The 15,414-nt window shown below is 40.0% G+C and overlaps 1 protein-coding gene across 1 annotated transcript in view; it reads right to left on the bottom strand.

Moving 5' to 3' along the window:
• Positions 1-4,501: 4,501 nt before the first annotated feature.
• Positions 4,502-15,414, bottom strand: part of IMPA1 (inositol monophosphatase 1) — a 33,033-nt gene continuing 22,120 nt past the window's right edge. The window contains exons 7-9 of the mRNA XM_063451297.1: positions 12,614-12,722; positions 9,902-10,053; positions 4,502-6,550 (exon numbers count right to left, since the gene is read on the bottom strand). Coding sequence (XP_063307367.1) covers positions 6,426-6,550; positions 9,902-10,053; positions 12,614-12,722 — 386 coding nt within the window. The 3' untranslated portion in view covers positions 4,502-6,425. The remainder of the gene's footprint in view (positions 6,551-9,901; positions 10,054-12,613; positions 12,723-15,414) is intronic.

Raw genomic sequence — 15,414 nt, 5'->3', positions numbered from 1 at the left:
GAACACAAATATTAGTGTTTCAAAACAATAAAATGTATTACAACCATGATATCGCCAGTAAAAGTGACGTTTTTTGCATTTTTCACGCACAAACAGCACTTACAGGGACGATATTATTGCTGCAATACTTTTTACTGTTTTGAAACACAAATATTTGTGTTCAGCGAAGTCTCCTGAGTACAACAGTACCCCTCATGTACAGCTTTTATGGTGTTTTCAAAAATTACAGCGTCAAATATAAGGCTTGTGTTTAATTTTTTTCACATTAAAATTCGCCAGATTGCTTACGTTGCCTTTATGACCCTATGGTAGCCCAAGAATGAAAATTACCCCTATGATGGCATACCATTTGCAATAGTAGACAACCAAAGGTATTGCAAATGGGGTATGTCCAGTCTTTTTTAGTAGCCACTTAGTCACAAACACTGGCCAAATTTGGCGTTTTTTGCATTTTTCACACACAAACAAATACAAACGCTAACTTTGGCCAGTGTTTGTGACCAAATGGCTACTAAAAAAGACTGGACATCGCTTATTTGCAATACCTTGGGTCGTCTACTATTGCAAATGGTATGCCATTATGGGTGTAAATTTATTTCCTGGGCTACTATACAGTCTCAAAGGCAACGTAACCAATCTGGCGAATTTCAATTTCAAATGTAACACGCTATATTTGACCCTGTAACTTCCCAAAACACCATAAAACCTGTACATAGGGGGTACTGTTTTACACGTGAGACTTTGCTGAATACAAATATGTGTATTTTATTGCAGTAAAAGCAAACAGTATTATGACATTGACAGTTAAAATGTCATGAAGAACGAAAAAAAATAAAAAAAATCTTATTTTCTCCCATTTTTTTCATATTAAATTATGTTTCATAGCTAAATATTTGATATTAAATGAAAGCCCTGTTTCCCCTGAATAAAATGATATATAATAAGGGGGGGTGCATTTAATATGAAAGAGGTGAATTACGGTTGGACAGACATATAGCGCAAATGCCAGGTTTTGTTTACGTTTTGTTTCGTTCACAACTTGTACATTTGGCTGCGGTGTTAAGGGGTTAATATTTGGGGCTGGAAATACGTCTTAAGCAGGGATAATAATGTAACCCTTCGATAATTAGACATCTTTCCAGCGGGAGTAGCTAGGTGGTGTTTTATTCTGTTCTTTTTTGCCATAAGGTTCAGTGTAAAATAGCGATGTTTAAGCTCTAGAGGAGGCCCTGACTCTAAATATAGTACATTTTAATTTACTATAATTTATCAGTGTGGATTATTGGCAGACAAGTTTAGAATAAGAAAAGGTGGTATTAATCTTCCTCCTCTCTTCTAACATATTTTTTTTATATTCCCCTCTTACTCTCATTAATTTTCTTCATTCACCCCATATATTTTTCTTGCAGTATTTTTCAATTTTTGTAACCCCCTTTACCACTCTTTTTAATTGGGCTTCCCAATGTTCTTTATTGCTCCTCGTATCTTTTCCATCTCTCACCCATCCTTTTATACTGCTCTCCTAATCCATCTTCCCATTTTTTAAATTGAACTCTTTCTGACATTAGTTCACATATATCATATACATATACTCCCTCTCTCTCTTTTCCACGGCCCTCCTTAACTCATTCCACATCTTTACACTGCCCTCTTTAACTCTTTCCCTATCTTTCCATTGTCTTCCTAAACAAGTTTCCTCTATTTCCACTACTCTCCTTAACTCATTCCTTATCTTTCCACTGTCCTCCTTAATGTATTCCCTCTCTTTCCACTGCCTTCCTTGACTCATTCCCTGTCTTTCCATTGCCCTCCTTAACACATTCCCTGTATTTCCACTATTCTCCTTAACTCATTCCCTATTGTTCCACTGTCCTCCTTAACTCATTCCATATCTTTCCACTGCCCTCCTGAACACATTCCATCTTTCCACTGCCCTCCTGAACACATTCCTTATATTTCCATTGCTCTCCTTAACTCATTCCCTATCATTCCAATGCTCTCCTTAACTCATTCCCTATCTTTCCACTACTCTCCTTAACTCATTCCCTATCTTTTCAATGCTCTCCTTAACTCTGTCCCTATCTTTCCACTACTCTCCTTAACTTGTTTCCTATATTTCCACTGCTCTCCTTAACTCATTCCCTATCTTTCCACTGTTCTCCTTAACATGTTCCCTATCTTTCCATTGCTCTCGTTAACACATTCCCTGTCTTTCCACTATTCTCCTTAACTCATTCCCTATCTTTCCACTGCCCTCCTTAACACATTCTTTATCTTTTCACTACTCTCCTTAACTCATTCCCTATATTTGCACTACTCTCCTTAACTCATTCCCTATCTTTCCATTACTCTCCTTAACTCATTCCCTATCTTTCCACTGTTCTCCTTATGCATTATTGTCCTCCTCGTCACTCTGTTCCACTATTTTCATATCCTCTCCTTTTTTCTTTACCATTGATTTCACCATTTCTTTAACATGAAGACACTCCATGTTTTCTCATTCTTTCCTCCCAAATTTGTTCATAGTTCCTCTTCTTTTCTATGCCCATGCCTTTTCTATGCTTTCCCTATTTCTTTCCTCCTGATTTCCTTTGTTCTCTACTTCAGTGGGTTTCAACCAGTGTTGTATCTCAAGCCTCCTCAACTTATGCCATGACACATTGAATCCAGGCCTGTAATAGGTTGAATGCAGTCCTTAAAGGGTTACCCCAACCACCATGACCACTTTTGTGATGGTAGGAAACTGCATATGCAAAATTTTAGCTTGAAACGCTGCAGATACAGAGTAAAGTAATCTGCACTTCTTTGCCGGGAGCTAGTTGCACCACCAGCACACGTGACAGGAACTCGAGAGTTCCTGGCTGCCAATTCTGTGCACAAATTACATCTGTTATCAAACATAATGAGCTTTAGTGTCCTCTTCAACTGTGCACTCCCCCGTCTCCCTCCATGAGAGGGCACCGGTGATGTTGGGTGGGTTGTGGAACCAGCTAGGGGATTATCTGGATGCCAGGTAGGTTTCAAGCTTCTTTTGCAGGTTTATAGGGGAAGACCTCATGAATAATGACCAGTATTGCATTTTAAAGCAAAGATGATTTTTTTTTGGTTCGCTTTTAATAAAATGGTTTGAGTAATACTTGGAAATATGATTTTTAACAAGTATCAGAATTAATATTGGAATTCTCATTTGAGAATGAATAAAAATAGATAGATTTAGGGAGAAATATGTGTATCTCTCTAGCAAAGATTAAAATATACGTGACATTTCTAAACTGCTGATAAAGTATGTGAGTCCAAAACCAGTTGGGAACTGGTACTCTACATTACTCTCTTCAGATTTTTTTATTTTTTTTTTGTGCTCCACCTCTCGCTTATTCAATGCACACCTCCTTATTTCCCACTGCTCTCGTTAAAGCTCTGGTTTCTTCTTTTACATTGTTCTTCCTTCTTTTCCCACAGTTGTCACATGGCTTCTCCATTCTTCCCACCAAATTCCATGTTCTATTCATTCTATTCTTTTCCATGCTCTCCTCGTTTTACTGCCTTTCCCTTTCCCTATTCCACTTCTCTTTAACGGTTTCTATTCGACACGGTCTCTTCTACTGCTCAAGAAAACAGACTATGGTCCCTGACCTGGAATTGAGTCTGTTTTGAGGAGGCAGGGACATATGGGCCATTCCTACAGCTTTTCTCCCTGGTTTGGGTTTGCCACTATTGCAAGGTTAAGATACCCTTGGTTTAAAATGAGATTTTTTTTAGACTTTTGATGACATTGTCTTCTGTTTGTAGAACTTCACCCATTTATATAATCACAATATGCAAATTAGGAAAGTGCAATAAACGACCAGTTGCAATGTTATATCTGTGCTTTTCCAGAGTTTGGAAAGTTGTGATTAAATTGTATATTTGATGCAGTATTGTGTTTGTTTTTCAAGTTATGTATGTTTGTTTATATTTTTATGCTTTTCACCACATGCTTAAGGACAAGGCTGCAAAGGCTAGTCTTTGTTATAAAAAAAAAATGGTGTTAGTTCTTTTGAGAACTGTGTGCCCTGGTTGGTTTATTCAGGGATCCCAGTAACAGTCTTTGGACCTGTTGACTGGCTTTTTGGTCCCTGATTCCAAGGACAAGTTAATAAAGAGCTAGACCTGAGACCCGCAAGTGCCTTTTTAGCTCAAGCCTAGTAGTAGGCAGAGGTGTTACCTGCCTGGGAGAAAAACTGAAGAGGCAAAGGCAGAGGGGATGATACCTGCCTGGAAAGAGAGCACTGCAGCCTGTTCTGGTTGACCAGGTACCAGAGAAGAAGCTGACCTGGCGTAGGTACTCAGTCGGGGTATGGGAGCTCCTTTAGAGGGACAGACACACGTCACCCAGACCACTTCAATGAGATTAAATTGTCTGGTTGTCCCTTTAAAAGTTATTTGTTTAGGTTTATCTAGCAGAGATTGAATCTTTGGTGACATGCAAAAAGAAAGTGATGAAATAAATGTAAAAAATGAATTCTTGGGAAACATCATTTATTTTACCATCTTAACAATACAAATAAACTTATCGTTTGGAAACACCACATAATCCACAATCAAATCAGTGCAAACATTATAACAAGAGTATGTTTGATGCAATATGTCTGATGTTACATTTGTGTATTCATACTTCTCAACAAGTTCCAGAGATGCTTGTATTTCAGCAATTCTTAAGGAGTGCAGTTCAATGTTAACAATAAAAATGCAAAACAAGAGACTTTTGCTGCTTGTTTAAGAATAAAGTGCAAGCTCTTTGACCATATCTTTGAGGATGATATATGAGGAACTGACAGGTGTAACCCTCTTTAAAGGACCACTATAGTGCCAGGAAAACAAACTTGTTTTCCTGGCTCTATAGGGTCTTTAGGTCCCGTCCCCCCGTCCCCCACTCTCAGGGTCCCACTCCCGCTGGGCTGAAGGGGTTAAACACTTGGCTTTCTCCAGCGCTGGGGAACTCTCCTCCCTTTGCCGACGTCAGCGCCGAATGCTTTCCTATAGACGTTCAGCGTCTTCTCACTGTGAATTTCACAGTGAGAAGCGCGGAAGCACCTCTAGCGGCTGTCAGTGAGACAGCCACTAGAGGCTGGATTAACCCTAGTGTAAACATAGCAGTTTCTCTGAAACTGCTATGTTTACAGCTGCAGGGTTACCATTAGAGGGACCTGGCACCCAGACCACTTCATTGAGCTGAAGTGGTCTGGGTGCCTAACGTGGTCCTTTAAGTCTACATTAATAAATACTAAGCTTGCTTTTCTGCCTGAGAGCTTTGCACAGTCCTCTCACACTGCTTTTTTTTCTGCAGATGACAGTGTTCTAAACAGACTAATTGTTATATGGAATGTAAAGGTTTAGCTATACTCTAAACTACGTTTGCTAAACTGTGTATATACTCTGTATGAAAGATGTTTGAATATATTAGAACCTCACACGCAAACTGAAATTACTGTTCCCTGAGTAAAGCTTAAACAATAAACTATATCTTTAGGCTTTGTAGACATATTGGTATGAATACGGTCTTTAGTTTGAGCTTTCACTATCACTTTAAGATAACAAACGGACAACATCTTCCATCTTCAAATAAACTGCTTTTGTTGTTCATCGCCACAATTACTTTCTTGCACTTATGCTCCAATTTGTTTAATAATGCAATAACAACTATTTATTTACACTTTAGCCAACTCAAACTTGGGCCTTTGGATCAGTAACTTAAGAAGACACTCTAAGCAGCAAAATCATTTAATCTTAATTAAGTAATTTTGGGGTGTTGATGCAGCTCGTGCAGCCTTGCAGATTAAACCAGTGCCATTTCTTAGAAATGGCACGGTTTACATATTGCAATTCACATGCTCAAGTGGCTCTCATTTAGTCAGCTGCTAGAGCTTGGGAGTAAACTGATAATCTATTTTATGTACAGTGTTTGCATGCAAATTGTGCTGACAACAATGGGTTGGAACACCGCGATTGCCATACATGTGCTGCTTATGTCCACCTTGGTTCGATATGAGAAGCATTTGATTGGAAAAAAAGTCCTCTTAATAACTCCAGCAAGGGAGGGGATCGGCTGCAGTAATGTCTGCCTAGGCTCTAGATTGCAGGTCAGTTTAAGGCTGATTTTCATGTTTTTTTTTTATAAAAAAAGGAGGAGGCATTAATGTAAAGTTATAAAGAAACCCAGGGGACTTAAAAAAAAAAAAAAAAAGTTTTTTCTTTTAGTGTGTTCCTTTAAATGCCATGACAGATACATAGTGCATAATTACAGTAAGTGACATACAAGATTGCATCACATAGCATCTCAATGCCTCTTGTATCATATATAACCATTGATATTGTATTACTCCTGAAATAATGGCTTGCATTAAAAACTGTGCAAAATACTATAAATATGGCTTCATTTGTTAAACTCATTCATTCTTTCTGCCATCGTCACGTGGCACGGGTATGATCTGAAGTTCTTTGGCAATTCTCTGTCCGATGTCCTTGCAACAGGCAGCTATCACTCTACAAGACATTAAGTCAAAAGGGCCTCCTGCAAAGAGTTAAAAAAATAAATAAAATAAAAAAAAAAAGATATTTCGGTGAGAAAAAAAATTTTATAAAAAAATTATAAATGTATGTCAATTTTTCATATAACTGTACATTGTTTGTCACACAATGATAACATGTTAGCAAGTGTGATATGACTATCTGGTGGAATTCCTGTTCCTTAGTTCTTCATGACAAGTCAACAACTTTATCTAACTACATAAGCATTGGATATGTATAGATTGTTATCCTTTGATGATAATGGTTTGGGTAAATTCCAATATATAATGACAATCTCTGGATGTCAGTAAAAGTTGAATTTATTAAAAGTATATTTTAAAAAAAATAGCTGGTGTAAGAGTGCCACCTAGTGGTTTACATTATTTACCAATCCTAGCTAACTGTGTTCATACATTTGTTTGCAAACATTTGATTTGATGCTCAGTCTGACTTAAGCCTGACAAATCTAACTGACAAATATCTGTAGTGTAAGTTTGGAAATGGGTTTAGCATTTTCATGGCCCATTGCAAGGAAACTTTTTTCCACATTTACACCTGGGTCTCTAAGGGGTCAGAACTGGAGAAGTAAGATAATATAAGGGGATTAACTTTGTGCTGTAAATAACGAAAAGTATAGGTGTGATGTGTTGGAACCTGGTAATTCCACACACTTCCTCCTGTTCTGGTTCTCTCAAGGACTTGGGCTCTCTTCTTGGGGGGGAGGCAGACAACTTAAAGCAAGGTCAACAAAAGCTAGTGGCCCATGGCATAGCCCCTGTGTCAGGATTCACACCGTGACCTCCAGACTGCCAGACGGGGTCACCCCTTTATTGCCCGAAGAGGGATTTGAACCTTTATACTCTGTAGTCCTGAACCTGCTCACTTACCTCTAAGCCATTTCAGGACTTTGGATAACTCCCGGTTATATCTGAATTGCCTGCAGCACTAGGGGGCTGGACTTCACCTGGCTCAGACCTGTCAATCACTCTCCAGCTGAATCTGATACCTAATCAACAAGGTATAAGACACTGGCCCTCCCTAAGGGCAGTGTCAGTTCAATGACTCTGGTTAGAGAATTGCTATTCCACGTTCCAGTATTGTCCTGACCTTGGATTGCTACTCGTTTTGTACCCTGACCTCTGGCATCCCTTGACCTCGGCTTGTTACTCGTATCTCCTGATTTCTGGCACCCTCTGACCATTGGCTTACCTACGACTATTCTCCTGGATTTCCTTTTCTGTACTGCGACTTCAAGCATTCACCTGCACAGCCCCCGTGCACAGATTCACAGGCCAGGTGAGTTCTACCTTGACAACCTTGGCCTGTGTCTAATTGCAAGGGTGAGCATTTATCTCTGCATGTTGGACTCCCAGCAAGGTAAGCCTGACAGATTGAACTGACCATTATGGAGTCCACAGAGATAAGGACGATACTCACCCTAGAGATAAGGGAGTTTCTAACCCCTCTTGTGCAGCAAGTGTCCAGCCTGACTCAGACTGTTTCGGAACTGCAGCAAGAAGTTTTATCTCTTAAAGGCACAGTACGCCCAGTTCCAGAACCTGCTTATCCAGAGCCGTTTGTTGTGATGCCTGACCGATTTGATGGTTCCCGTTCCTCCTACACAGCATTCAGACTGGATTGTGAACTTCTTTTTGCTCTTAAGCCTAAAACCTACAACAGCGACTTTGTCAAAGTCCGTTCGGCCATCAACTTACTTTCCGGACGGATCAAGGAGTGGGCATACCGAAAGCTACAGGAGAAAAGCACAGTCTTGGACAGCTGGGAGTCATTCATGTCCGCTATGGACTCTCAGAGCTCTACCTCCAGGAAAGCTACTCCCAAGCCTGCTCCATCTAACCGCAGATCGCGGTTACCTAAAGAAAAGGACTCCTACCAAGTCCCCATAAGGTCACAACGCAAACCCACCTTCAGTGAACCTCCTTGTAACCCTGTTTTCCCTCAAGCTAGCTATGAAACTCCAATGGACATGGAGGAACCCATGGAGATAGGCTTCGTCCGCTCTAGAACAAGACTGCCATCTAGAGAAAGAGACCGAAGGAGGGCGCGTTGTCTCTGTTTCTATTGTGGTGAAGAAGGGCACTTTATCTCTCACTGCCCTATTCGCCCAACTCGGCCTGAACCTCTTCAAGTGGGTACAATTCAGCTGCACCCTGTTATTCCAGCAACACAGCCTAAAAAATGTCAAAGGTGCTGTCGGATATCTCCACGTTCCGTGATGCAGAAGAGTACCCAGACTACGATGGCTACTGATGCCAGTGTATCTCAAGACCACAAGAATTCACCACTTCCAGAAAACTCACCTAAGGAAAAAAGTTCAGATAACATGGCTCCTGGGACTAAGGTTTTTTCCGCCTGCACCAAACCTATGAATAGCCCAGAACCCTCTCCACTAGTACCCGACGCTGGTACCCCAAAGTCCCCGACTGAGGGACTCCGCTCTGGAGACTTTGATTACAAGGACTTCTTAAGTGATACAGAGTCTGAAGACGAGGATTGCAGTTCTCAAAAAGAATCTGTTCACGCCCAGAGTGCGTTCTTAAGGGGAGTGTACTGTCAGGATTCACACCGTGACCTCTAGACTGCCAGACGGGGTCGCCCCTTTATTGCCCGAAGAGGGATTTGAACCTTTATACTCTGTAGTCCTGAACCTGCTCACTTACCACTAAGCCATTTCAGGACTTTGGATAACTCCCGGTTATATCTGAATTGCCTGCAGCACTAGGGGGCTGGACTTCACCTGGCTCAGACCTGTCAATCACTCTCCAGCTGAATCTGATACCTAATCAACAAGGTATAAGACACTGGCCCTCCCTAAGGGCAGTGTCAGTTCAATGACTCTGGTTAGAGAATTGCTATTCCACGTTCCAGTATTGTCCTGACCTTGGATTGCTACTCGTTTTGTACCCTGACCTCTGGCATCCCTTGACCTTGGCTTGTTCCTCGTATCTCCTGATTTCTGGCACCCTCTGACCATTGGCTTACCTACGACTATTCTCCTGGATTTCCTTTTCTGTACTGCGACTTCAAGCATTCACCTGCACAGCCCCCGTGCACAGATTCACAGGCCAGGTGAGTTCTACCTTGACCACCTTGGCCTGTGTCTAATTGCAAGGGTGAGCATTTATCTCTGCATGTTGGACTCCCAGCAAGGTAAGCCTGACACCCTGCTTGCTCTTTCTAAGGGCAGACCTGTGCTAGTTTATCCATCGGTGCAGTGTGGATCCAGCTAACATAAAAGTAGATGTGGAACCAGCTAACAAATGTAAATGTGGATTTAGCTAACATAAAGGTAAATGCATGTTTCAAAACGATTCAGCTTTATAATTCTACAAACCTTTTGCATCCAGCACAACACCTCCTGCTTCAGTAACAATGACAGAAGCTGCTGCCATGTCCCAACAGTGGATTCCCATCTCATAGTAAGCATCGGCTCCTCCTGAAGCTACAAGGCACATGTTAACAGCTGCTGTGCCCACCGCTCTGATCCTGCAGAACATACAAAAACAGCAAGACTCGATCTATCAGTCAACTCATGTAAAACATAGACAAGGAGAGTCAATGAAAAAACAAACATAGGTCGAGTCAAAAAGCAGGAACCACCCAAATGATGAGATTACATCAACAATAAACAAATACTTTACAACATTCACAACATTTAACCCAGTGTTTTAACGTATTCAAGCAAAAAAACAAATGAAGGATAACAGCACCGAGATGGATATTATACCGTCCGTGCCCCATACAGCAGAGCTCTTCAGTAGCTCTATAAAATGTGAGTTATTTCTTGGCCCCCACATTATATATAATTATATATCAACCGTTACGTTATATATTGCGTTTACGTTATATAATGATTTATCTTTTTCTCCTCTTTTCAATAAAGATACGCATTGCTGTGAATTAAGGAAAGCATCTATTCAATTTATCTTTACCTGTGACCTTATAGAGTCATAATTTTTCCCTAAAAGCTACTCACATTGCCCTCTTTAGATGAGGTGAGCCTCCAATTGTAGTTTGCTTGTCTTATATTGTTGCAAGGTACCGGTAGTTCAAATGCATGGTTAACTGCTGCCTGATCCAATTATAGTGAGAGCCTAAACCATTCTTTTTTTTATGTATTTAGTCAGTACAATAAGTAACAGATAACAAAATAAAACAAAAAACTGTTGGCTACATTAACTCAGCAGTTTGACAATGCTGGATTCTGGAATAAGAACAAATAAATTGTAGCATGCAAAATATAAACCAGACACGCCAAATACCATAAACACTACAACCTACTGTATTGGCTATAGTTTCAGGAGTGCATTGTTGCTGTCCCACAGTAAGATGCCATACTGTTGTTGTACGGTTTGGCAACTTTCCTGGGTCCTACATGCTGCCTGTAATGTCATAGGGACCACACACAGTCTTCTCCAGCAGGATCATGAAATAATGGGCTGCTTGCAGTTTCTGTAGTGAGCTCTGTCCAGGCCAGGAAATGATTCAGGCAACTAAGATGCTTACTGAATTCTACATCTAGCAATGCTGGGCTTATTCTAACAATGCTGGGTTTGTTCAATTGAACACAGCAAAGGTTTCTAGGAGTTGTAGCTTAAATTTCTTCCTCTAATGTACAAAGGTATGAGCTAATCAACAACCACAAACTGTGACATCCACTACAATGTTATTGGAGCAAAACAGAAAACTTTAAAGTCTGGAAGGAAAAAACACCAAGTCCACTGTGTCTAACATGCGCCGGTACCTAAAATGCTCCTTTAACTACACTGCCTTTGGAAAGCTTTGGTCACATGAGATGTAAAAAAATTATATATAAGGTATTATGGAGAACAATAACAAATATGTGTGTAAAGAATACAGAAAATTATAATGATCTAAAAGTCAGAAAGATTTTATCTGATGGCATTTACCGCTATAAACCTTGAATTATTATTATTATTGCCATTTATATAGCGCCAACAGATTCCGTAGCGCTTTACAATATTATGAGAGGGGGATTTAACTATAAATAGGACAATTACAAATAAACTTACAGGAACAATAGGTTGAAGAGGACCCTGCTCAAACGAGCTTACATTCTATAGGAGGTGGGGTGTAAAACACATTAGGACAGGAATTTACACTCAAATAAGGTGGGCTGCCCTTTAGGAGAGGGCAAGAGACAGGTATGTGAGGTAAGGGTTAGTCTTGGAGGCCATAAGCTTTCCTAAAGAGATGGGTTTTAAGGCACTTCTTAAAAGATGCAAGACTAGGGGAGAGTCTGATGGCGGTAGGCAGGCTATTCCATAGGAAGGGAGCCGCCCGTGAGAAGTCCTGCAAGCGCGAGTTGGCCGTACGAGTGTGGACAACGGACAGGAGGTGGTCACGGGCAGAACGGAGAGACCGAGAAGGGACATACCTATGGATCTGTGAGGAGATATAAGAGGGGCTAGAGTTGTTCAGTGCTTTATAGGTGTGAGTTAGTACCTTGAATTGACTCCTATAGCATACAGGAAGCCAATGTAAGGACTGGCAGAGGGAATTGTGAAGGAATACCTCAATATGTTCCACAGAGTTTATTTTGACACATGTCTCTGATTGAAATATTCAAATTTCTCTCTTTCATGATGGCTTGCATTCTGGCATTATCAGAAAGAGAATTCCTGCAAAGCGAGTTAATTAGAACCCAACTTTAAAAGATGGCAGTTTGCTTACTACCCTCTTAGCCTTTGCACCGCTGTCCAAATAGTTAAAGGAGCACTATAGTGCCAGGAAAACAGAATTGCGGAAGCAGCCTGTAGTGGCCGTCAGGGAGACGGCCACTAGAGGCTGGATTAACCCTCAATGAAAACATAGCAGTTTCTCTGAAACTGCTATGTTTTCAGCTGCAGGATTAAAACCAGGGGGACCTAGCACCCAGACCACTTAATTGAGCTGAAGTGGTCTGGGTGTCTATAGTGATCATTTAAGCACTGTGTTGTATGGAAGGAGTAAGTACTATTATATGTATTACTACACAATATGATTTTGAAGATGTTTAATTCTAATTGTTGACAAGAACACTTACCCATGAATTGGAATACACAAAAGTCTCTCCATGTTAGATAATATCATTTTAACAACCTCTGGGTTCCGATTTGACCCAAGTTCTGTGATAATCATAGATTGTGTTATATCTGACGGGTGGAAAAAAAAAAAAAAAAGGTGTAAAAGAGAAAAAATGATGGAGTTAAAAAGATAACAATCGAGAAAGACATACAAAAAGAGGGGTAAACACTGCATTAGACCTGTACTAAAGAAATACAATTCTAGTTTCTACTGCTCCTCGGTTTACTGGCTGTAATGCGTAAAAAAACAGCAAGCAAACTGGAGAAATTCCCAGAGTTTGTGAGCATAGATGCCACAGACAGAACTTGCTTGCCAAGCACATGGCTAGTCAGGATGACGCCAGATCCAAGGTGAATTCAAGAGGTTAGAGGATGGAAAAAGGGAAGAGGACTAAGGACATGTTCTGATGAAACATCGACTGCAACGATAGCTTCTTACCATTACAGTTTTGCAGAGACATTGTGAAATTTGTTTTGCTTTGCAAAGCACTAAAAAAATAAACTCACCCTACAAAGCCTTGCTTACTATCCTCTACCAGATATGCATTATATCCTAATTATATTCTTTGGAATTAAGTGCGATTAGTCTAGTTATAATCATCTTTATTCTAATACTCTCATGCAATTTTTTTTCTAAATGGGCTAAATCATATTATATTCAAGACTTTAACTTAATCTACTGCTCATTAAAACGTTCATGTAATCACTGACATAACCCAGTGACACCAGTAAAATGTGATTCTATAGAACTCAAAATATACCTGCAGCCACTGAATAAAACCATGTGAAATGTCCTGATATTGACATTTGCACTGAACACTCGCTTTTCTTTTTTCATGTGGAACATCATTTAATTGCATCTTTGTGTGTCTGTAATTACCGTATGTAATGGAACTCATTATCACAGGGAAATTGCTTCCTCAAAAAATAAGGTCAGTGAGGGAAATTACGGTTTAAAATGATAGTTGTCCCAACCACCCATGACAACTGGAGACTTATACAAATATTTAGAGTTGATACCCCAAACCATCAATATACAGTAAAAAGGGGGGTCACGTCTCAATAAACAAACAGCTAAAACAATGTACAGGTTATCTGCAAATAGATTTCTCTGTTGGTTTACATTATTGAGCTTTTATCAGGATGAGCACATCTTTCTGGCTCCTCTGAATAGTCTATAATTGAAAGCATTTTCTTGCACGTACCAACACATCTTACTATAATTTAGTGCCAGCTCTGTTATCTCCTAGGCAACAGTGGGGATGTAGTCATTAGCACACAAACAAATATGTTTGGTTGCTATACACGCTGTTAGATGCTCATAGTACTTTATTTTGTACTGTTTATGCTTACTATATAATGAATCATCCACTGAACCATGAGCTTGGAGATATTTTAGTGAGTTGAGCATCCCAACGCAGGGATTAAATAAATAAACTCATTGGGGTTCTTCCAATGTGCTATACTCAATGTTCCATGTTTTTAATTATATTCATTATCATTGAAAGATCATTGCATGCTCACTTGAAAGTGTGCATCGGCAATACAGAGGCCCATGACTGGCCTTTGTGTTCCATTGTATTAATTGTGGATCACATAACATACACATTATATCTATTCAGTAAAAAGAGTTTTAGTTGTTTTAAATTCCTAAAACCACATAAAAATTGAGTTAAACTGCTGTTTAAAGAGACTCTCTAAGCACCACAAGCAGCTATTCTACTTGAGTATGGTTTGGGGGCAAGGAGCTCCCCAAGTCAGTCTCCATCCATCCAACTTATTGTAACTAGAGTGATATGCCAAAGTAAAGGCAACTACATGTTTGCCCCCACCCAACCTGTGACATCACAGAGGGAAGTTAGGCATCCCTCTGAAAGAAGGAGATTTTTTCCATGGCATATCCACACATGTTATGTTACACTGCCGAAGTCTTAAATGTATGAGATCCCTACAATGTTTATACGGCGACATGCAAGTGCAAGGCTGAAGGTAGCTGTGTTTATCAAAAACCATGAATAAATGAAGTTGGTAAGCTAATAGAAGTTGCAGAGTAGTTTTATTCTTGTCTTTTCAAACCACTAGGGAGACCTAAACAACATACCCCATAAACCTCCGCTAAGTATAATTTACTGGGTATAATCAGTACTAAGGAATTTTAATCACTTCCTGGTCTGTGATGAAATTCTGAAGCAACAGAGGGACATTCTGAAATGAGAGCTTTTAGATCTTATCTTCTCGAAATTTATGTTGGCATTGTTTTTAATGTGCTTTTTCAAGAGTTTACTAACAGGGAGCTTAAAGCGGCACTGTCACGCCAAACTTACCTTTCTCCTATTGTTTCCTCTTCTCTTCCTATCTCGGAATCTGTTCTTCTTTTCTTTATTTCAGATCTAGTTTTCTTTAAAACATAAGACAAAGTATGGACTACGCTTGACTTTCTTTGACCATAGGAAGAGCTTAAGTCCTGTGTCAAGGAGCACAGAGATTATTGTGTGAAAACTTTCTCTGACACAGGAAATGGAGCCGACTTAAGCTCCTCCTGTGCTCAAAGAGAGTCAAGCGTGGAAAATATACATATGACAAAATAGTCCATATCTTATCTTACATTTGAAAGAAAACTAGATCAGATAGGGAGAAAATAAGAACAGATTCTGAGAGAGGAAGAGAAGAGGAAACAATAGAAGAAAGGTAAGTTCGGCGTGACAATGCCGCTATAACTCCAGTATGGGGCACCCCAGTAAGTAAGATGAATTCAGTAAAT

This window comes from Pelobates fuscus, chromosome 4 (assembly GCF_036172605.1).
Source record: "Pelobates fuscus isolate aPelFus1 chromosome 4, aPelFus1.pri, whole genome shotgun sequence".
Classification (NCBI taxonomy): Eukaryota; Metazoa; Chordata; class Amphibia; order Anura; family Pelobatidae; genus Pelobates; species Pelobates fuscus.
This window is presented reverse-complemented; position numbering and strand designations above follow the sequence as displayed.